At 39.4% G+C, this 20,695-nt stretch overlaps 3 protein-coding genes across 6 annotated transcripts in view; all 3 read right to left on the reverse strand.

Moving 5' to 3' along the window:
* Nucleotides 1–2,788: 2,788 nt before the first annotated feature.
* On the reverse strand, nt 2,789–13,224 carry rcc1l (RCC1 like). The gene is made up of 12 exons (XM_058626858.1): nt 13,074–13,224; nt 11,947–12,232; nt 11,107–11,236; nt 10,320–10,448; nt 8,559–8,625; nt 8,160–8,211; nt 7,087–7,171; nt 6,239–6,420; nt 5,501–5,588; nt 5,134–5,307; nt 4,276–4,361; nt 2,789–3,315 (listed from the first exon to the last, which is right to left on the reverse strand). Exons 2-12 carry the CDS (start codon nt 12,229–12,231, stop codon nt 3,238–3,240), a joined length of 1,356 nt encoding a protein of 451 aa, XP_058482841.1. The 5' UTR covers nt 12,232; nt 13,074–13,224; the 3' UTR covers nt 2,789–3,237.
* A 182-nt stretch (nt 13,225–13,406) lies between these two features.
* On the reverse strand, nt 13,407–16,712 carry tlcd5b (TLC domain containing 5b). 2 transcript variants are annotated; one of them, XM_058626859.1, is made up of 3 exons: nt 16,388–16,712; nt 15,704–15,911; nt 13,407–14,936 (listed from the first exon to the last, which is right to left on the reverse strand). In XM_058626859.1, exons 2-3 carry the CDS (start codon nt 15,891–15,893, stop codon nt 14,401–14,403), a joined length of 726 nt encoding a protein of 241 aa, XP_058482842.1. In that variant the 5' UTR covers nt 15,894–15,911; nt 16,388–16,712; the 3' UTR covers nt 13,407–14,400. The 2 variants fall into 2 exon arrangements, with proteins under 2 accessions (XP_058482842.1, XP_058482843.1); XM_058626860.1 differs by having other exon boundaries at nt 15,704–16,712.
* A 796-nt stretch (nt 16,713–17,508) lies between these two features.
* The window catches only part of arhgef12b (Rho guanine nucleotide exchange factor (GEF) 12b), a 35,941-nt gene continuing 32,754 nt past the window's right edge, over nt 17,509–20,695 (reverse strand). For all 3 annotated transcript variants that reach the window (XM_058626855.1, XM_058626854.1, XM_058626853.1), the window contains 3 exons: nt 19,926–20,125; nt 19,209–19,281; nt 17,509–19,113 (listed from right to left, as the gene is read on the reverse strand). In XM_058626855.1, the coding sequence (XP_058482838.1) occupies nt 19,100–19,113; nt 19,209–19,281; nt 19,926–20,125 (287 nt within the window). In that variant the 3' untranslated portion in view covers nt 17,509–19,099. The remainder of the gene's footprint in view (nt 19,114–19,208; nt 19,282–19,925; nt 20,126–20,695) is intronic.

Here is a 20,695-nt window from a genome sequence, read left to right on the forward strand (position 1 = left end):
TGTGAGAGGTTGTGCGGCCTTGGTTGTCATGACAGAGAGAAGCGGAGCTTTGACGCCAAGTATCACAAAAATAAATGCAAGGGGTTGTGTTTTGTGTTTTGTGTTTTTCAAAAATAGCATTTCAGGGCTGCCAGAACGCGGCTTCCATGTGGATAAAAAGCAGATACAATGCAAAACTTAATACTTTATACTAATAGAAATACTTGTATTATTTCTTTAAATTTGGGGATGTAGTGGGACAATTTGGTGGGCAAACCTTGAGCTGGGTTTATGCGATGCTCACACCGCTGCCTTCATGTTGGCGTCCTCTCAGCCGGACTGGGATGTTCTCCTGCTCCAGGCTGCAGCACATGGACGACAGCAGGGGAAGACAACAGGTATATCAGCTGTCTGTTTGATTTGACCTGAGTAAACAGAGCAGAGAACAGCGCGGGAGCCTCTGCACGCCACGTTTTCTCTGCTTCAGCTCACATCAGGGGAAGAGGAGGAGGAGGAGGAGGAGGAGGACCCAGCTGCAGAGAGCCTCCCTGGAGCCGGGTTAAAGGAGCAGACATGGTATGTTAATGTTTTCTCTTATCCCGATCATCTTTCTCCTTACATAATCCTCAGCAGGTCAACTCAGCTGCTCACTGGCTCGTCTGTAAAAGGCCTTTTCTCTTCCCACTCACTGCAATTAAAAGTCCAAACTCAAGCACAAGCATCGCTGATTGAAATGCATCGCATTCTCCCCGCACTTCATCGATTCACATTCTGCAGAGAGGTACAAGGTCACCGGTGGGAAAACTCCGCCCACAGAAGCTGACAAATCAAAACTTGGCGGGCGACATAAACGGCAGTGACTCAGCACTTTGTCAACAGCACGTTGTGTTTGTTTTTTTGTAACGTCACGCTTGAATTATAATCTGCTGTCCACTGGTGTCGGCTTACAACACTTCTGGACGTTAACGCTCAAACTTAGGAGGAGCAGGACACCTTTGGCAGGGTCCTGGACTTCACCCAACCAGTCTACACATGCTTTGGAGAAGGCATTCGACAGACTGCCAACAGTACGTTGGATCTGTTTCCAGTGAGGGCAGGACTCCGCCAGTGCTGCCCCTGGTCACCGATTCTGATTCTGTTCTTTCATGGACTGAATTTCTAGACGCAGCCAGAGCGTTTAGGGAATGAAACCAGTCCGGTTTGGTGGACTCAGGATTGCGTCTTTGCTTTTTGCAGATGATGTGGTCCCGTTTGCTTCATTGGGCCGGGATCTTCAACGCTCGGAATGGTTCGGTTCCTTGGTGAGGTGTTCCGGGCCCGTCCCACTGGGAGGACGCCCCTGGGGAAGAACCAGGACTTGCTGGTGAGACCATGAATCCATGGAAGAGCTGGATGAAGTGGCCGGGGAGAGGGAAGTCATGGTTTCTCTGCTTAAAAACTAACTTTGGGGTATTATAATCAGTTTGTGCCCTAAAAACCCTCCTGAATGTTACACACTGGATCTTTAACAAAATGCAGCCTCACTAACTGAGAACGTTTAGTTTGGAGGTGACTCAGAAACAGCGAGATCACATGGACTGACCAGAACTCCCTGCACGACTTCAGCAGCCACCGTCACACAGTTTTATGCTCAATCAGTGTTTTTGTCATAAATATGTTTCCATGCTCTCGGGGGAGAACAGACGTGTCACAATGATGAATGAGCCGCACTCTCAGGGAACAGCAGCAGCAGTGAACGGTGAAACTGAACCAACTGCAGCTACAGTCACTGCAGCGTGAGGATTAAACGAGCTACAACATACAGGAACGTTCCCCAAAGCGGAAGTCTTTATATTAAAAAGTTAAGATTTATGTTGTCATGACAACAGTTAAATTGTGTTTAATTAGGAATCTTAAATTCAAAAAAGTATCTAATTATCTAACCACGCTCGCCTTGACCTTCCACATCTGCTCCAGCTGTTCTTTCAACCTGCTTCTTTCTGATGTTGGTCTGCTGGTATGGCCACATCTATCACCACTGCCTTCTTCTGCTCTTTGTCTACGACCACTATGTCCAGGACCTGTTAGGTTGGTTAGCCAGGACCTGTTTGTCAGTCTGGAAGCTGAAGTCCCACAGCACCTTGGCCCTGTTGTTCTCAGCCACCTTGGGATTTGGGTACTTCTATTCCATACTGGGTACAGATGTTCCTGTACACTATTCCAGCCACTTGGTTGTGTCTCTCCATGTACGCTGACCTGGCGAGCATCTTACACCCTGCTACGATGTGCTGGATTGTCTCATGGGCATCTTTGCATAGTCTGCACCTTGGGTCAGATCTACTCTTGTAGATCTTGGCCTCTATGGCTCTTGTACCTAGGGCCTGTTCTTGTGCTTGTCATTCTCAGGTCAGCAGCTCTTGTACTCAGGCTGTTGGTATTTGTTGGGGTAAAAAGTGCCTCTGTCACATGAAATAAGATTTTTTAAATCAGGAATTAGGAAAATTAAAGTGTGTTATTCTGTGTTGATTTTATGAAAAAATTAAATCATGGATGGGGAGCCTTCAGACTAGGGCTGCAATGATTAATCAATTCCTAAATTCATTTTATACTTAATCAGTTCTTTAAAAGATTAAAACAAGTTCTGTGATTTTTTTCAGCCACTAAAAAGTGAATATTTCCACATAAAGAAATCATGAAGTGGTCAACATTTTCTGACATTTTACACCAACTATCACTCGATCAATCGAAAAAAGTAGTGAAAAAAAGTGTAAAACATCAGTAATTTGAAGTTTCAGAAATTTTACATGACTTCATGAACAACTGCCGCCAATGATTGTGATATAAAAGTTTATTTTTTTAATAGTTTAATCTGCGTTATAGTCGATAAATAGTGAAAACACCATGTTTTTCCTCCTCGTGTTGAAGACGCTGTAACCACAGAGCGATTTTTCCATTTTTTTCCACACCTCAGTTTTTAAATAAAACTAAATCAATACGTCAATAAACTGACGGAGTGATGGAGCTGCAGTTGTTAATGAAGTAATCTTTAGAACGTGTGACCTTCACGTGGGAGAAATGAGCGGTGTCGGTGACAGGATCGACTCGCCTCGCTGATGTTTGACGTCACAGCGGGACACGAGGGACACGAGGGACGGTCTCCTGCTGGACAGAAGGACACGAGGGCTCGTCCCCCGCAGAGAGCAGCTGCTTACAGGAGAGGCGAGCGAGGCTCAGCCAAACCTCCAGGCTTTTGTCCAAACGCTGGGGAGGGACCAGAGCTCACAGGAGGGACTTCACCAGCGCCACCATGTGGTCAACGCCACACGCTACATCCACCACTTGACCTGGTACAGTCACCTGAGAGACCAATCACAGTTTAGAGAGGAAGAAAGAGAAGTTTGTGCACGTTTGATTCTGGATTAAGAAACAGTGGAAAGACAAGAGGACACTTAGTTCAATTCTACACACAGTGAAGGACAAACACTGAGAAACTGAGATGTATTAGGACAATGGGAGACACGCTGATAGAGACACAGATATAAGCTAATTCACACAAAGAGAAGACGCAAAGAGACAAAGTGAGACACAGAAAGGAAGTGACAAAAAGTCAGAAACAAAGACGGATTAATTGAGACAAAGGGAGAAGCAGAGAGAGGATGTGAAACACAGCAGGACACAATGAGATCCAGAGAGACAAAGTGAGATGAAGTGAGACACACTGAGAGACAGATAAATTGAGACACAATGAGAACGTAAGACACAGTGATGCACACACAGAGAGAGAGAGAGAAAGAAAGTGAGATTCACAGAGACGGAGTGAGACACAACGACATGAACTGACACGATGAGATTAAAACACAAATCAAAGTGAAAATATAGTGAGACACTCAGATGTCTGTAGAGAGTAGAGCTGAAATGATTAATCCATGAATCGATTACTAAATTAATCGGTTTGAAGCTTTTTTCATGATTAAAACAAGATTTTCGATTGTTTAAGCTTCTTAAATGTGAATATTTTCTTTCTTCAAAGAAATCACTAAAAGTTAATGGTTGTGGTTTGTGGACAAAACAGGACATTTGAGAACATCATCATTTCCAGGTTTGACAAACACTGATCAACATTTTTTAAAAGGATTAATCTTTAACTTTAGAAAGTTTCTTGACGTTTTTATCCTCCGTGTTCTTTTTCTAAAACCACACAAACATGAAGAAACGTGGAAAAACAGTCATCTGAGAAAACGGCTTCTCTGGTTCATCCGCCGCATGTTTGACTCAGTGTGTGAAAGACTAATATTGACAGAGTGTCGTCTTACTCACTCTCCAGGGGAAGAACTGGTCGTCTCTGCTGCCGATGCCCAAACAACCTCGAACATTCTTCCCCCAAACAAAGAGCTCGCCTGCATCTGCAACAACATCAAACATGAGGGCGACGTGAGTCCGAGCAGCTGCTGTCGACACTGGACTACACAGCAACAACAACAACGTGTGCTGTAGACCACAGTCTTTAATTCACAGACACAAGTAAAACCGATTCATTTAGCAGAGAATCCTCCCGAAACACGCACATTTATATTTACATTTGAAATATGCCATGACTGTTGCCGTCATTACGACAGATTTGTGACAGCATCAGTAGCAGGAGGTCACATTTACAGCATCAAACACAAATATTATCTTTCTTTTTAGGCAAATACTGGATCATTTCATCTTCTCTGGACTTCAAAACATCACTTTTACTGTATTTCCAGCCAATTTAAGTTATTTTTGACCAGTCAAAAAGAGTTACTCCATTACATTGATTAATCTTGTGATTATTTACATTAAATAGCCAGTATTTTTGAACATGTTTTCAATCTGTAATCTGCTTTTTAAAACATTTAATTAAACATTAGGGCTGCAGCTCATGATTTCAGAATTATTCAATTCATTTACGAGAGTCCGTGCGCACAAAACCTGTAGGAATTCCTCCTGTAAATAAATCTAATTGGAAATGGAAAAAAAGCATTTATTAGGTGATTATTTTTATTTTTTTCACGTACTATACATGAAGGAAGGGAAGAACATGAAGCTCATACTGACATCCATAAACTCTAATTTCACCTTGTTCAACGTCATATAAATAAAGAGACATTAAGTGTTTTGTGTCAAAAACAACACATTAGTCAACGTTCTCACCTGTTATTGCAGCAAAGTGACTGAGGCCACACCTGATCTTGGTGACGGCGACTGACGGGTTAAACTCTGTGCGTCCAAACAGCGTCGGAGGAATCATCTCAGGAGCAGAGCTCTCCGACAGATTCGGACCTTTTCCCAGAATTCCATATCCCCAAACAAACACCTCTCCATTCTCTGGAATAAACACACAGACATTTATATAAAAACTAAAGCAAAGGTGATCAAAGTGGTGAATTAGTGAAATACACTAAATACTATACGTATTGAATAAATACATGGAAATGGACAAAAACTTGTTTAAAATCCCAACAGCCGACTGTAGCTGTTAAATTTGTTCGCATCAACGACGCACGTGTATGAAACTCACCGTTGAGAACGGCCACCTGTGTTCCTCCACACGCCGCCTCAACCACTTTCCCGCAGCCTTTCAGAGGAACGTGTTGAGGAGAGTTGATCTGAAACATAGAAGAAAAGGAAAAACATAAAATAAGAGATAAAAAAAAAAACTGTTTTGCAAATTTGCTGCTGCTCCATCTTTGCAACATGAGAATTTGGATTTCTGGGCATTAAATGTCTCTAACAAACAGATTTCAATTCTAAACGTTTAAATATTTAACTGAAATAAAAACTGTTTAACACACGAACAAAAGAAACCTCAGGGAAAATATGGACTAAAACGATGTACTTAATTAAGTGGCAACTATTTTGATAATCAGTTTGAGTATTTTTATTAACTAGTCATCACAAGTAATCAATTATCCAGAAAATAATAGAGCATAAAATAAAAATATTCCCTGAAATAAATGTCTGTAGTTTAGCAGGAAAAAAATAGAAAATGCCATTTCTTTTTTATGAATTTAACTGGATTTATAAAATTTTGCGTTAAGAAAATACTATGTTTGTACGAGGCCCAGTTAAATTAACGTCCCTTGCCGTTTCCCCGACATCTTTTGCAAATGATTGTGTTGAAATATCTTGTGTATTTGATTTATAACGTTAAATCACTAACTAAAGGCTGCTTTTCCTCACTTTTTAAAGAGTAAAACAATGTTTTCTTCATGTAAACACAACATTTCAGATGCGTCAACGTCGCCGTCGTCCTCACCTGTGTGGCCTCAGTGACGGAGGACAGCTGCAGATACTCGGAGTTTCCCCAGCCGAACACCTGACCGTCTCTGGACACAGCCAGGCTGCAGTCGCCGTACGTGTTGATCTGCCGCACCTCCACGCCCGCCAGGTCTCCGCCCAGTTGCACCGGTCTGGAGCTGACGTTGTGGTGACCCAGACCTGAAGGACAAACACCTGTATGTTCACTTTTATCCTTAAATCTGACAGATTTAACGTGGCATGTCAAAATGAGTCATTTCTTTATGAAGCTTAATGCATCAACAATGAAAAGCAACATCCTTCTTGGATGTTCCCTCACAGGCTTATTTTAAGGCAAGAAAAACAATGACTTGTAAAAGACATTTGTCTTCATTTAAGAGTTACAGTTTTAAAAAGGTGTAGCGTTACAATTTAGGTGGAATGGTTTTCGATTATTAAATTATTCAAGGATTAATTTAGTAAACTATGATTAATCAAGTAATTGTTTCAGCCCTAATCAATGGACAAACTACATTATCTTCACTGAGGACCACAGAGGTTCTTCAACACACTTGGAAGTGAAATGATAAGTGAAGACAGGAAAAATATTATTTTCTTCACCTTACTAAGGGTGGTCAATTAAAGGGTAAGTCACAATAAGCAGCTATAATCTGCTATAGTCAATAACAGACACATTACAACGTCTGTCTGAGTGAAGACGACGTCGGCGTCTTCTCTAGCTCAAACCACTCGTCCAAAGACGGCGCTGACCAAACGGTGAAACTCGCAGCTTCAATCAGTAAACTAAACTCATACTTGGTGCTCGTTTTGTTCGATATGGTGTAAAAAGGTTTGCTGTGCACTGACCGGTCTGTCCGTCAGCGCCCCATCCACACGCAAACACCTTTCCAGTCTCAGTGAGGAAAAGACTGTGGTCCTGTCCACACGCCACCTGCAGGACAACAGAGACCTGAGGATTATCTGTACATGCAGAACAACGACTAATGTTTATAAATTATTGTACAATAACTTTTATCCATGATAAGTTGTTTGAAATAACAATGTCTTGTTTTGTCCACAAACATAAATTTATTCAGTTTTAATGAGGTTTCTTTGTTATATGGAGCAAAGAAACCAAATAACATTCACATTTAAGAAGCTGAAAAATCAAAGAGCTTGTTTTAATCATTTTTAAAAAAGCTCAAAGCAATGAAGATCAAAATAGTAAACAACTCAGTAATTGATAGATCATCGATTCATTGTTGCAGCCCTAATTTTCTTGAATAATTAACACAAGTTTCCTGATTTTTCAGCTTTTTAAATGTGAATATTTTTCTATTTACTGCTCCATACAGTATAACGAAGAAACGTCATTAAAACTGAATTTAAAACAAGACAACTGAGAGCATCTTTATTTTGAGGTTTGAGAAACGCCAAACAATACCTTTCAACATTTTGACACTTTATTATGTTGTGGAAGCTTAATTATGTCTACTGACTGAACTCGAAAACGAACCAAACCAAACTAAAAATTGTTAAAAACAACTCATTAAATCAAGAAAGTAACTAATTATAAAAAAAATATAATTATTTGCATTCTTAAATGCATCCAAAACACGATTATAAAAGTAAAACACAGAAACAAAATGAAGAAAACATAGAATCTTAAATTAAAAAGGGGGAAATTGCTTTCGTTACAGCTACTGTGTATTTAAAAAAGTAACAATAGGAATTATATACAATGAAAACATTGACATCTATGTCATAACATGCAAGAAATGATGAAAGTACCAATATACGGTATGTTACGTCGTCCCTTAGACAATTCAGACATGGCCACACATAACACAGTGTAGTAACAGGAATAGAAAAGATAAGTAAACTAAAATAAAGTTGATATTATTAAAAGTGAACTGCTGTTGAGGAAAGTCTGCACTCACCTGGACGACTCTGCTGTCGAAACCTTCCACCCTGTGAACGATGTGACTGCCGCTGTTTGAACAGGAGACACAAACAGTCCATCAGTGACGGTCACAACCTTGTCTGTTTCACAGATCAATAATAAATCCACCTCAAAACACCTGAGGTGAGGGAACGGCTGTGTGGAAGTCAGTAAATCATGAGTTTTTGTTATTTATGCGTGTGTAAAATAGATTTGTTTGTGTTAAACTTTTTCTAGTTTCTCGTATCTTTCGAGTTAAATGTCATGTTTGAGTTCCAGAAATCTTCCATTTAGGTATTTTGTTGAACAGAAGAAAAACAGAAGCTGTAATAAACTGAAAACTGAAAAACAATCAAACTTAATGTTCCTGAAAACATGTGACGTGTGTGATTCAAACCTGTAAACTTCATCTTCCACGATCGTCCTCCCACACTGACCGTACGCGTTGTTGCCCATACTGAAAACTAGAGAGTAAACACAAAAGAATCAGATATATTATCATTGTATATGTTTTCAAAAGGGACAATTTGCACTTTAACAAAAACAAACACATTAAATTGCAGTCATGACTACAAAAGTGACAGCTTTTCTCCGATTTTTAAAAGGAAATGCAATAAAAGAACGTTGAAGGTTTTAATATCAGCAAGTTTTTAAAGGACACAGTTTCTTCATCCTCACATTTCTCCATGAAAATGACTTTCCACGAGTCACTGAAGAACAAAGCTGTGAGAAAGCACAGTGACTTTATAACCCACAACTGACTTTATGCGTCTTCAAAGCGAAATTTAAAAAGTTGTCATCCCTCTTTCAGCCCCGGAGCGATAATAACAGTTAAAACCCAAAAGCAGCATTTGAACTAAACGACAAATATCCAAGTTTTTCTTTTATAACTTTGAGTTCCTCAGAGAACATTTGGTGGAGGAAGAAAATGTTTCCTCCTGAAAATGAGCTGATAAATCAGAGTTAGTGCCACACAACAGAGTTAATACACCTTTTGGAATTGTTTTTATTCAGTACGGAGGTTAGAGACACAGTTTCCTGCTGCCTGATAATAATTCATTGTCAGTGAGGTGACAAACTTTGCTGCAGTTAACAAAAAAAAAATCTACGCTACGATGCTATTGAAGCTATGGAAAAGAATGCACCAACTTACATTTAATATATTTATAAAAAAATAATGATACATTTCCCACAACCAAAGTTGTTCCACATAAGACTTATTTAGTCCAACTTTCTGTAATGACACATTTGTAAAAAGACATTTGGTAACACTTTACATTAGGGAACACATATTCACCATTAATTAGTTGCTTATTAGCATACAAATTAGTAACATATATTCGTCATTATTAAGTTCTTATTATTGCCTTATTCTGCATGGCCATATTACACAACCAGTAAGCCATTAACTAAGAGTTTTCCCTCAATAACCTCAGAATTATTGCTTATTAGTAGTAAGTAAGTTGTTGTATAAGAATTATGATCTCAATATGCAGTATGGACTTTATAAGGTGGTCATATCACAAGAATAGTTATTCTCCCTTAATAACACATGATGAATATGGTCTGTTTTCACATAACAAAACACAAAACTACAGGTGTTAATAGTGTCCAAATCACTCTAAATGAAGTCTTTGTTACTTAGAATATGTTCCCCACACTAAAGTGACATCTTGATCAATTCACTAGTAGTTTAACACTTATTAACCAACACATGTTCCCTAATCTAAAGTTGCCTCCTTTTCCTATTCTTGTAATACTACCACCTTATAAAGTCCATACTTAGCAAAGCATATTGAGATCCTAATTCATATACAACAACTTCCTTACTTACTACTAATAAGCAATAATTCTGAGGTTATTGAGGGAAAACTCTTAGTTAATGACTTACTGGTTGTATAATAAGGCCATGCAGAATAAGGCATTAATAATTATTTAATAATGACTAATTAAGAGCCAATATGTTACTAATTTGCATGCTTATAAGCACCTAATTAATGGTGAATTTGTGTTCCCTAATCTAAAGTGTTAACAGGTAGGTAAATATTTTGGGTTGTGACAGTCCCTAAGTGAAGCCACTCTTGTCAGTGGGTAAACTTATGTGAATATGTGTTGAATATTCAACTTGAAACGAGTTTGTGGCGTCGGCGTGTCTTACCTCCCTCCTGATCTGTGAGCACCAGAGAGTGAGCGCGGCCGCAGGAAACCTGAGCCACTCTGGTCTGGAGAGGCTCGACCAGAGGCAGAGCCACGGGAGACGGCTCCAGGACGTAGTCATAACTGTGAACTACAAGAGACACATGGAGAGAGTGGGAAATGTGAAGCAGGGGAACATAAATGAATCAGTGTTCCTCAATCCTCACTCCTGTGAACCCACTGGCCTGGTTACAGCTCTAAACATAAGTACGCAACAACTATGATTTCTAAAGCGAAACCTAAGGTCGCTGTAAAGGGAAAATGTGTGTCAAATTAATTATTATTAATATCTTATTCAACAGACTGCACAGCACAGTTATCATTTTAAATATTTTTTTCGAACGAAAATGAGAATAATGGGTTACAGGTTGTAATTTAATTTATTTCATTCAATCATTGACAAAAGGAAAGAACAACTTTAAAATAACTTAAAATGTTCTTGTTATGAATGGATGAGAGCAATAAGAATTATCTTATTAAATCAGCCCCTTTGTCAAATTATATTAAATATACTTGTTTTTATTTTATTGAAACGCCTGCTTGTTTTTCCACATAATTATTGTCATTAGTGGGTTTAGATACCAACATTCTATTTTGGAGGCAAACAAGTAGACTTGTTTGGCCTCTTGGGGGCAGCAGAGCAGCCTGGATCAATTGTTCAGATTAAAATCCAGACAAACTGTAAATAACTACTTTTGAGCAGCAGAAGGAGGAAGAGTGTGAGTGTGTGTGCATGTGTGTTTTCTTACAGCGGCTGTGCTGCACACGTTGGAAGCCCAGCTGAGAATCTTTGTTCAGGCCCATCGCCCACAACTTGCTCACATCTTTGGTGGAGGAGGCGATGAGAGTGAAGCCGTAACCGCACGCAGCAGAAGAGATCTGCAAACAACAGACGAGCTTGGCTCTATAAAACTATATCACAGTCATTTTACACCTTGGAAACTACGCAGCTGTTTACGACACATTTGTGCTGTTGCATTTACAGCCTACGGCCGTTTCAGCACCCGCATCTTCAATATTCTGCTCCCATAAAAGAATAAATAAACAGCCCACAACATGACTCAGCTGATTTTTATTTTCATTTTTACCAATACTGATACCAAGTATTATATAGGCTCATTCCTAGTAAAATATGGTCAGAATACCTGGATCGGATATCAGAAAGAGAAAATCTGATCCAAACATCCTTTTTATCAGCGATTCCCATGTGTGGAAAACAATAATATACGGGAATTATTAACCCTAGTCTCATGTAATCAGAGTCATGACTTAAGGGCTATGTGTGTGGGCTGAAATGGCTGTATTAGATGATTCACTTTACTCAGACTGTAAAATATTAAATAAAAAACTCAGTCATGTTGTGGGTTGTTTATTTTTTGAGGACAATTTGTTACACTGTTGGAGAATCATGACTTTGCAGTAGCTTCAAATGACTGTAGGTGGTAAATACATCAACACAAATGTATTGTTAAGAGCTTCATAGTTTAAAAGGTGTATCTGACTGAAGTATTGAAGTATTAGTAGATACTAAAGTTTGTGATTTCGGGCCTATGAAACTAAACATTTAAATTTCCCACAGACAGTTTTACCTGCTCTGCAGTCTCCAGGCGGTACGGAGTGAGCTGGTACTTCTTGGGTGTCTTCCTGCCGCTGTCCGGCACCACAAAGCTGGGGATGCCCAGAGCACCGGTGAAGCTAAAGCCCCACACAAACACTTTGTGGTTGGGCTTTCTGTGCTGACCGACGTACTGAAACACAGGACCGCTGCTGCTCTTCTCCCGCGGTCTGGACGTTTTACTGGCACTCGCGAAACCACAGACGTGAAGTCCAGGGATCAAACGCTGAGAGCAGAGTCGTAAACAGGGAAAAGCCATTCTATAGAGGGAGATAAGAATGTGAAACATTAAAAAAAGTAAAAATTTTTTAACAAATGTACAATCGAAGACACGTTGTCAGTTTTAAAGAATATATGATTATTTTTATGATTTTCAAATAAAATGCATGCAAATAAACATCAATAATAGTCACTAGGTTCCTTTATTATACAGATGAATTGCAGTTTTTCATTAGATCAAATTAAAACACTATGAAATCAAAAATATTTATTTTTCTACCTGCATAAGTAGAAAAAGTAAGAAAAATAATGTATAAATGTCCAATATGTTAATATAAATTGCTGTATGACATGTATCAGTTCACGTGAATAGGAGTTTGTCAGAATTATGACAATATGAGCTATAATTTTGACAGAAAAACTGCATCTCATTAATGATAGGTGTCAATGCCTAATTTCGTTCACTTTAGCTGTAAAACAAGCGCTCGGAAACGGTTTGCGTCGTAAAACCAAGTAATACTGGGGTGAATAAGGACACAATAAAATTGTGGTAGTCTTTGGATACATTCGGCATGCAGATAACCTGCATAACTGCTCTACCTATTTGAAGCAATATCACAAATTGCGTGATTTCACGAGTTAAACAGCTAGCTAGTTAAAAAGCCAGCGACGGTTATAACTTGTAATAAACCTAAAATAAGTCAAGTAAAACACATGTGGTCAACGCCGAATTATAAAATGGCATCAGATAAACCATAGACAACAATATGACATGTTATACTTGTATATTTTTTGATAATAGCCAGTGGAAGATTAAATTGTCAGCAGAATGAATGCGGATTTTCCTCGTGTTTTATATCTGCTTGCAGCCACAGAACTTACCTTTACTTCCCGTGTGTTGTCGTTTCACAGGAGAAATAATGACATTTAAATGTACGAGAGGTGTTAAAGTATAATATTAGTCCAAATATATGACAATGTCATTGTCGCGTGTGTATTTATTTCCAAACAACGGTGACACAGGAAGAGAAAAGTTCCTCTTCATCTGCCTAGGACAGAAGTTATTGGCGCCATCTAGTGTATGGGAGTATCTAATGCAGTGATTTCTTTTTACAGGGCCTGATTCAAGCTTTTGCGGGCCCAGGGGGCAAACTTTTGTAATTTAATTTTGAATGATTGCAAAACAATTAACCACGACATGATACTTGTTTAATGTTTAATTAAGTGAGAATTCGTACATGTGCCATATTTTCATAATGATCTCTGCATTATGTCTTCACATTTGTTTTGTTTTTTTAATTCTTTCTTGCAGTGAAAAAGTAAAAATAATCTTTTTACAGCTTTTTAGGTGTAGTGGATGTGCTCAGAACATTCTATGGATTTTTCCTTGGACCATATAACACCAAAGTGTTAAAAAAAAAAACATTGGCCATAGCAGACACAGTGACAAAATGACAACTACAATGTAAACATAAAAGTAATGTTAGGCTTTAAATGAACTACATCATTACAAAATAAAATATACGACATGCTAGACTGAATACTGTATATCTGTGTGAGGTTAAACTGTCTGATAATCTGCCCTGGTGTCAGACTAGTGCCACTCCGGGTTAACGCCGCAGATCCGTCAAGTGAATGAATATCTGACCTTCACCACAGCAGCACAGAGGCGTGAGAATTGTGCACATTCACACATGTTTGTGCATTTCCCCAGTGTGTGAATGTATCTGGGTGGGTGAATATGGGACAGGTCGGTGTGGGTGATGAGTGTTTTTATGAAAAGCACTTTATGTTGCATATCATATGTATGGTAAGTGCTATATAAATAAAGAATTGATTAATTTCTTCATTTTTGTTTAAATGAAGGGACACAGGAGCTGCTGGTCAGCTGAGAATCATTGTTCAGGCCCATTGACCCATTTCAGCAAGTTTTTGTCACTTAGATTAATCAAAATGATGATAACTGACGGAGGAAGCAGTGGATCAATAACTAAAGTGTGTGTTGTGCTGTAAAATTAATATTTTTCTCTATGGAGTTTGGTGTGGGAGAGTTATCAGTTCACAAGGCGACACATAAGTCAGTTTTTATTTGGAAAAGCTTGTTTTATGCCAAAATAAACACATTGTTAAGGTATTGTAGGCAAGGTATTGGTGTAGGTTTTATTAGCTAGTTATTTTTTCCCTTTAACGATCTTCAAAATGAATCCCTTCAGTCGCTCTTGTCTGAAAGTCTGTCCAGTTTTTCTTTGAGTTTACGATTGTCCCTCCACTTTTTATACTTTGCTCTACTTTTCTTGTAGCCAAATCTGGCGATGTCCACCATGAAGACCCAGGCTAGTCCGTACATGACCACGCCCCCGAGCTTCATGACCAGTGACGTCCTGGGTGAGGTGAGCTCGCAGTAAAACAGCACCGTGCCGAGGCCCACGCGCACCGTCGCGAACAGTACGATGAAGAGCAGGTCAACGGCGTCGCCCAGCAGGCTGTCGTAGAGGCCCAGCTGGCGGAGGAACCAGCGGGTCTGCAGCAGCGGGTTGGTGATCTCGCTGCCGAAGACGACGCCGCAGGTCTCGCAGCCCGACTCTCCCATGAGCAGCGCCAGCAGGATGCCCAGGATACTGGCAGCATGGTGGGCCAGCATGACGGGGCCCTCAGTGTGGTAGCACACACACCAGCTGACGTCGAAGAAGAAGTAGCCGAGGCAGACGGAGAGGGCAAAGACCTGGAGCTCAGTGTTCTCTGTACCTGGAACATTTAGAGACAAGACAGTCACATGTAGCATTCAGAATAAACCCTCAACCATACCAAAGCCCATAGAGAAAATCAGCAATTTTACATCACATCCTCACAGGAGTTGTTGATCCATTGCTGCCTCTATCAGTAAGTTCAATTGTGTTATTTTGTCACTTTGGCATCTGAAATCCTCTATTCCAATTTACCTAAGTGACATAGAATTGCATTATATACACCATAAAGACCAGCAGCTCATGTGTTGCTGGGTGCTAAAAATGCAGATTTTCTCTATGAACTTTGGTGCAGGAAAGTGAGCAGCTTACAAACGCCAGTTTTTGCTACTTTATCTACAAAATAAAGTAGCAAAAATGTTCTTAAGATGTTGTAGATTGAGCTGACCTACATTTTATTACATTTGTTAAAGGTCCAGTGTGTAAGAATTAATGCCATCTAGCGACTGTAATACTGTAATACACTCACACTTCCCTTTCCAAAGCAAACAGCATCAGGTTGGTAAAGTACATATAAAAGGCTTTATCTTAGACAACAAACCAAATTATCTTCATTTGAAAGTAATTATACACTTAAACAAACATACTTATGGGTAGTGTATTCAATTGATGCTAATAAACCATCCAAAATGTTACACAGTGGACCTTTAAATCACCCAAAGAACCTTAAAGTGTCTCTTTATTTGCTGTTATTTATTACATTATTCAAGTTGAATATGAGCTTTTGAGTTTCATTCATGCATATAAATGCTGTACCCTCGCACCGACCTGCATGTGTGAAAGGCCAGGGTCCGTCTATGAAGACGACATACGCCGTCAGCAGCACTATGACGACCCCGTGGCACAGCGTGACCAGGCGGCAGCTCCACTCGGGCCCGCGCCGAGTGAATATGCAGCAGAACAACGCGTAGAGACCGAACCAGCCAATCAGGCTGCAGATCACCTCCAGCAAGGCCATGACTTACTCACCTGCCACCTGTCAGGGAGGATTGTTTTAAAGTCATTTGTATTTCAAGCTCCAGTGTGGAACCTCTATCTCCACCCTGTGGACTTGTGAGTATTTACCAAAACATTGTGGCACTTGGAACCTCGTTCTTCTTCCCTGCCCCTCCCCAGTCTCACAGAGAGAAACTGAGCAAGTCTTTTACCGCAGTGCTGTACTTTATCATCTATATCATCATAATTTACAAAACTGGCATCATGTTCTATTGAAGAGCTGAAAATAATGACACAAATGTTTTAACAACACTATCAGTCAAGTGACAAGTAGAAACTTATTTCGCTATGATAGACTTCCATTCATACATAGTGCTTTTTGCAACCAGTGGAGGCGCCCCCTGGCGGCTACTGAATACATTTTCACTTCTTACTTGGCTACAGGAAGAACATGGAAGACTATGTGAATTAGTATACATAAATGAAACTTCCTAAACGAACACAAGGTGAATTTACCTCTTCCTCTGTTCAGTTCTCTTCAAGTTCAGGACACATGACGACAAAACGACTGGGTTTACCGAACACGGCCTCGACCTCCATCACTGTTCATGTTCCACAACGAGCCAGAACTGCACCAAGCGCAGCATATTTCACCTGAACATGACAGAAAAATGACAGAAATGCCATGTGGAGTTAACGACAGTGCGGTCAGTTCCTCTTGGATTGTGTGGTGTGTCCCCCCTCAGATCTCAGACCTGATCCTCTTAAAGGATTAAAGTCTCTTCTTGTCTGCAGATACACCTGCGTTCAGAGCCGACTGCAGAGCATCAGAGCATTTTTTTTAAACTGTTTAGACTCTGTACTTCATAATTTATGTCCAACAGTTAATCTTGCCAGCATTTTGCACCATTGTTTTATCGTTATTAGTAGTAGTAGTAGTAGTAGTAGTAGTCAGAGTAGCATTAGCAGTAGCAGCAGAAGTATTAGTAGCATTAGCAGTATTAAGAGCAGTAGCATTCATAGCATTAGCATCACCAGTGTTAGCAGTAGAGTTAGCAGCAGTAGTAACATTAGCAGCAGTAGCAGTAGTATTAATATAGCAGTAAAAGTAGTAGTAGCAGTAGCATCACCTGTTGTAGCAGTAACATTAGCAGCAGTGGCAGTAACATTAGCAGTAAAAAGAGTAGGAGCAGTAATAACAGTGGCATTAGCAATAAAAGTAGTAGTATTAGCAGTAGTAGTAACAGTGGCATTAGCAGTAAAAGAAGTAGTATTAGCAGTAGTAGTAGTAGTAACAGTAGCATTAGCAGGAGTAGCAGTAGTTACATTAGCAGTAAAGGGAGTAGTAATAGTAGCAGCATTAGCAGTACTATGTACTACAAATACAATACATACTCTATATATACCAGTGGTTCACAAACACTGGGTCTGGACCCACAGATGGGTCATGGGAGATTTCTCAACTCATTCAGATGGTTTTTTTCCTCCTGAAAATAAACCATTTCCTGTAATTGTAAATCTCTCCACAGCGCCATCTAAAGGCCTCCAGTTGTACAAAATATAACAAATACTCTGTATTTGACATCAAACACATAGAATAACATCATTAGGAATAAGTGACTCACAAAACATTCTGATAAAGTTAAAAATGTACATTATATTTAGTTTGTTACAATCAACATTTGTTGACAAAGTTTTTTTTAGTTTAGTATTTTCTTTTTTTTTACATTTCATTCAAAAAACAAACAAACATAATATGACCTATATTCAGTCCATCAGTTAAAGTGGTGCAGAAGTCTGATTTACAGTAAACCTGAAGGCAAATGAAACATGGTGATGTCACTAGACGAGGAGAGTTCCGATAGCTTAAAAGGGGTAGCTCAGTTTTTTTTTCCTTCTTCAAGTGAAAACATACATATTTTAGTCACTTAATAAAAGTCTCACCTTATTAAATCTACTCCAGCTTATGTCTAAAATATCATAAGAATCTGTTAGACAGTCTGTTCTGAATGGAGACTGAAGTTTGTAAAACACTCACTCCACCACACCAAACTCCATAGAGAAAATCAGCAATTTTACATCACAATCCGCTGCTGCCTCCGTCAATGAGTTCAAATATGTTGTGCTGTAACTTTAAGGTTTAAAATCCTTAATTCAGATTTAACTAAGTGACACAGAATAACCAAACAAGGCAGCAGCAGACCAGCAGCTCCTGTGTCCCCCCATAAGCTAAAAACGCTGGTTTTCTCTATGGAATTTGGTGCAGGGTTGTTTACCAACTTCAGTTTCCAGTCAGTGCCAGCTGTCAGTCTGAATTTTATATAACCAAACTTTATCGCTGGGTTCATTTAAATCATTTGGGACATAATTAAGAGTAGCCCAGATAGAGATAGAAGTTTTGTACATTTTCTGAGGGCTACAGTATTTCTTCACTTGCTGAATCTTAAACTCATAGCATCATGGCTGGAAAGTATCCACTGTGAAACTTCCATCTGAATAAGATTTTTTTTACTTTTATAACAAAGCTGCTACAAAACCAATCTCTTCAAATTCATTGCTACGATAAGCTATAGGGGGAAAAAAAAAGGGATTGCTACTCTACAGTGGCCTGGAAGTGCAAATAATTATTACTAAATGTGAAATTTGTCTCAAGTTTTGTAAAAAAAAGTAAGTAATAAAAGTTTGCACTTCCTGGCCACCGTACATGTCAGATCAGTTACAGAATAAACAAGTGTGACTTTAAGAATACATATATATATATATATATATATATACGTAGCGTGAACGTTTACACATTTACATCAAGCGTACAGGAGTGCTCCAAGTCCTGAACATTCTACAAAACATCGCGTCACAGTCGTCACTTCTCCTTTGATTCACAAACGAATGTCTCCGCTGTGCATCCGTGCGAATCCACACTCTTGTCTCTGCCCCTTTTTCCACATCCAGTGTTTAAGATCGTTATGACGTTAATTATTAATAAGCAGGAAAAAGTGACTGGATTATCCTCGAGTGCGTCCGTAGAGTCTTTTCTTGGAGAAAAAAAAAGAAACAATGTGCCTCTGCTGGTTTCAGAAGTTTAAAGTGGGACAATAACGTCCATCGTCTCCACTGATTGTCGTCGTTATGTGCCTGAATGTGTGTGTGTGTCACATGTGCTCATGACTGAGCAACACCAGCGTCCACTGGGTTGAAAGTTTGATCCACGGGGAGAAAAAGCTCGATCCGTCACTGGATCCCATCTGAAAAACATCACAAACAATAACGTGTTCAGATGCACAAAAAACAAAACACACAAAATCAGCTGATTTTTCCATGTGATGTACGTGAAACACACCGTTGTTGTCCTCCGAGTCAGTGGTCGGGTCACTGTGTGTGTGTCGCAGCTCGTTGTACTTTAGCTCCACCTCCTGGAAGCACAAAAAATGTGGTAAAATGCAGGAACTGGACTCATAAATAATGCTCAGTTGCACCAACTAGTGTCAATCAGGTATTGCATATTAAACCTTTAAAGTTAAGGATAAACCATTTTTTCCACATTACTTGTTTTCAATGACATTTACTTTAAATTACATTTAAGTTTGAAAGCAAGTTTAGCTCAAAAAGCCAAAGAAAAAACATAAACCATAAATAATTTGAACTTTTTGAAACCAATTAACCTTTTCAGTGTCGTCTCAACCATTTTTTGTGTTGTATGTTTATTGTATGTAAGTTTAAATGCTTATATCAGAGCCTTTCTGTACTTAATTTGAATCAAAACAATTTATAGTAATTTTCAGGTGAGAAAAAAATGTTAAACAAATTGGTAGCTGTGCCTGCAGACTCCATTTTCTCAATCCTTCCTCACATTTATCAGATAAACTATAAGGAAAATGCAAAATGTCTGAAAGCAGCTGTGACTATACTCAAATTTAAATTTTTTAAAAGGTTTTAGTAAAAAAAAAACCAGACTTAAAATCTAGGGAAAACACGCCTACTTGATGCCACAGAAGAGCCTGCGTGCAAATCTCCAGTGGTTGCTGTTAGTTTATGGGTGTGTTTTCCTTTCTTGTACCTTCAGATACTGCAGGTCGGCCTGGAGGAGGCGCAGGTGGGTCATAAGCTGCCGGCTGAGGTTGGGGCCACCGCCCCCTGTCTGCGAGGAGGAGGACAGCAGTTTCCTCATGTCAATTCCCACGTCACATCCTAATCCTCCGTCGTCATCGGTGCTGCTCTCCTCAGGGCCCACACTGAAGTCCAGAACCACAAAACCACCTGGACGTACAAACACATTTTTTACATTATTGAACTTTCCTGATGTGATAGTTCAAGTTTTGAAGCACTGCTTGAGCTGTTTGTCACATAAACTTGCCGTGCCAGAGCCTTTTCTGGCTTAAAAACTGAAGTTTGAGAACAAATCACTCTCTCACACCAGAGTCCATAGAGAAAATCAACGTTTTTTTTCCCCGTGATGACAGAGGAGATGCTGGTCTACTGCTGCTTCGTATGGTAAGTTTGTGTCATGTCAGTGAATCTGAACGAAGGATTTCAAACACAGAAATCACAAAACAACACACTTGGACTCACTGATGGAGGCAGCAGTGGATAAACAACACCTGTGTGTCATGATGTAAAATCGCTGATTTTCTCTGTGGGATTTGGTGCAGGGAGTGACAAAAACTAAAGTTTCCAGTTAGAAAATGCTGTCTTACAATAAAATAAATCAAGAGACACATTCTTCAGTTACTTAAATCCCTGCTGGCAACTATGTTTTCAGTGACAACCACACTTTGAAAAACCTGAGCTATAACTTTACTACATTTAAAACATCTAGTAATAGGCACA

Source organism: Solea solea, chromosome 4 (genome assembly GCF_958295425.1).
Source record: "Solea solea chromosome 4, fSolSol10.1, whole genome shotgun sequence".
Taxonomy (NCBI): Eukaryota; Metazoa; Chordata; class Actinopteri; order Pleuronectiformes; family Soleidae; genus Solea; species Solea solea.

What these genes read in the sequence shown, in the direction of transcription:
- rcc1l (XM_058626858.1), bottom strand. Translation starts at nt 12,231, where the DNA reads ATGGCTTTTCCCTGTTTACGACTCTGCTCTCAGCGTTTGATCCCTGGA. An exon ending in GCCTGGAGACTGCAGAGCAG is followed by an intron (nt 11,237 to 11,946) that starts GTAAAACTGTCT and finishes TGTTGTTTGCAG; the next exon opens with ATCTCTTCTGCTGCGTGCGG. An exon ending in GTGGAAGATGAAGTTTACAG is followed by an intron (nt 8,212 to 8,558) that starts GTTTGAATCACA and finishes CTGTTCAAACAG; the next exon opens with CGGCAGTCACATCGTTCACA.
- tlcd5b (XM_058626859.1), bottom strand. Translation starts at nt 15,893, where the DNA reads ATGGCCTTGCTGGAGGTGATCTGCAGCCTGATTGGCTGGTTCGGTCTC. An exon ending in CTGGCCTTTCACACATGCAG is followed by an intron (nt 14,937 to 15,703) that starts GTCGGTGCGAGG and finishes TAAATGTTCCAG; the next exon opens with GTACAGAGAACACTGAGCTC.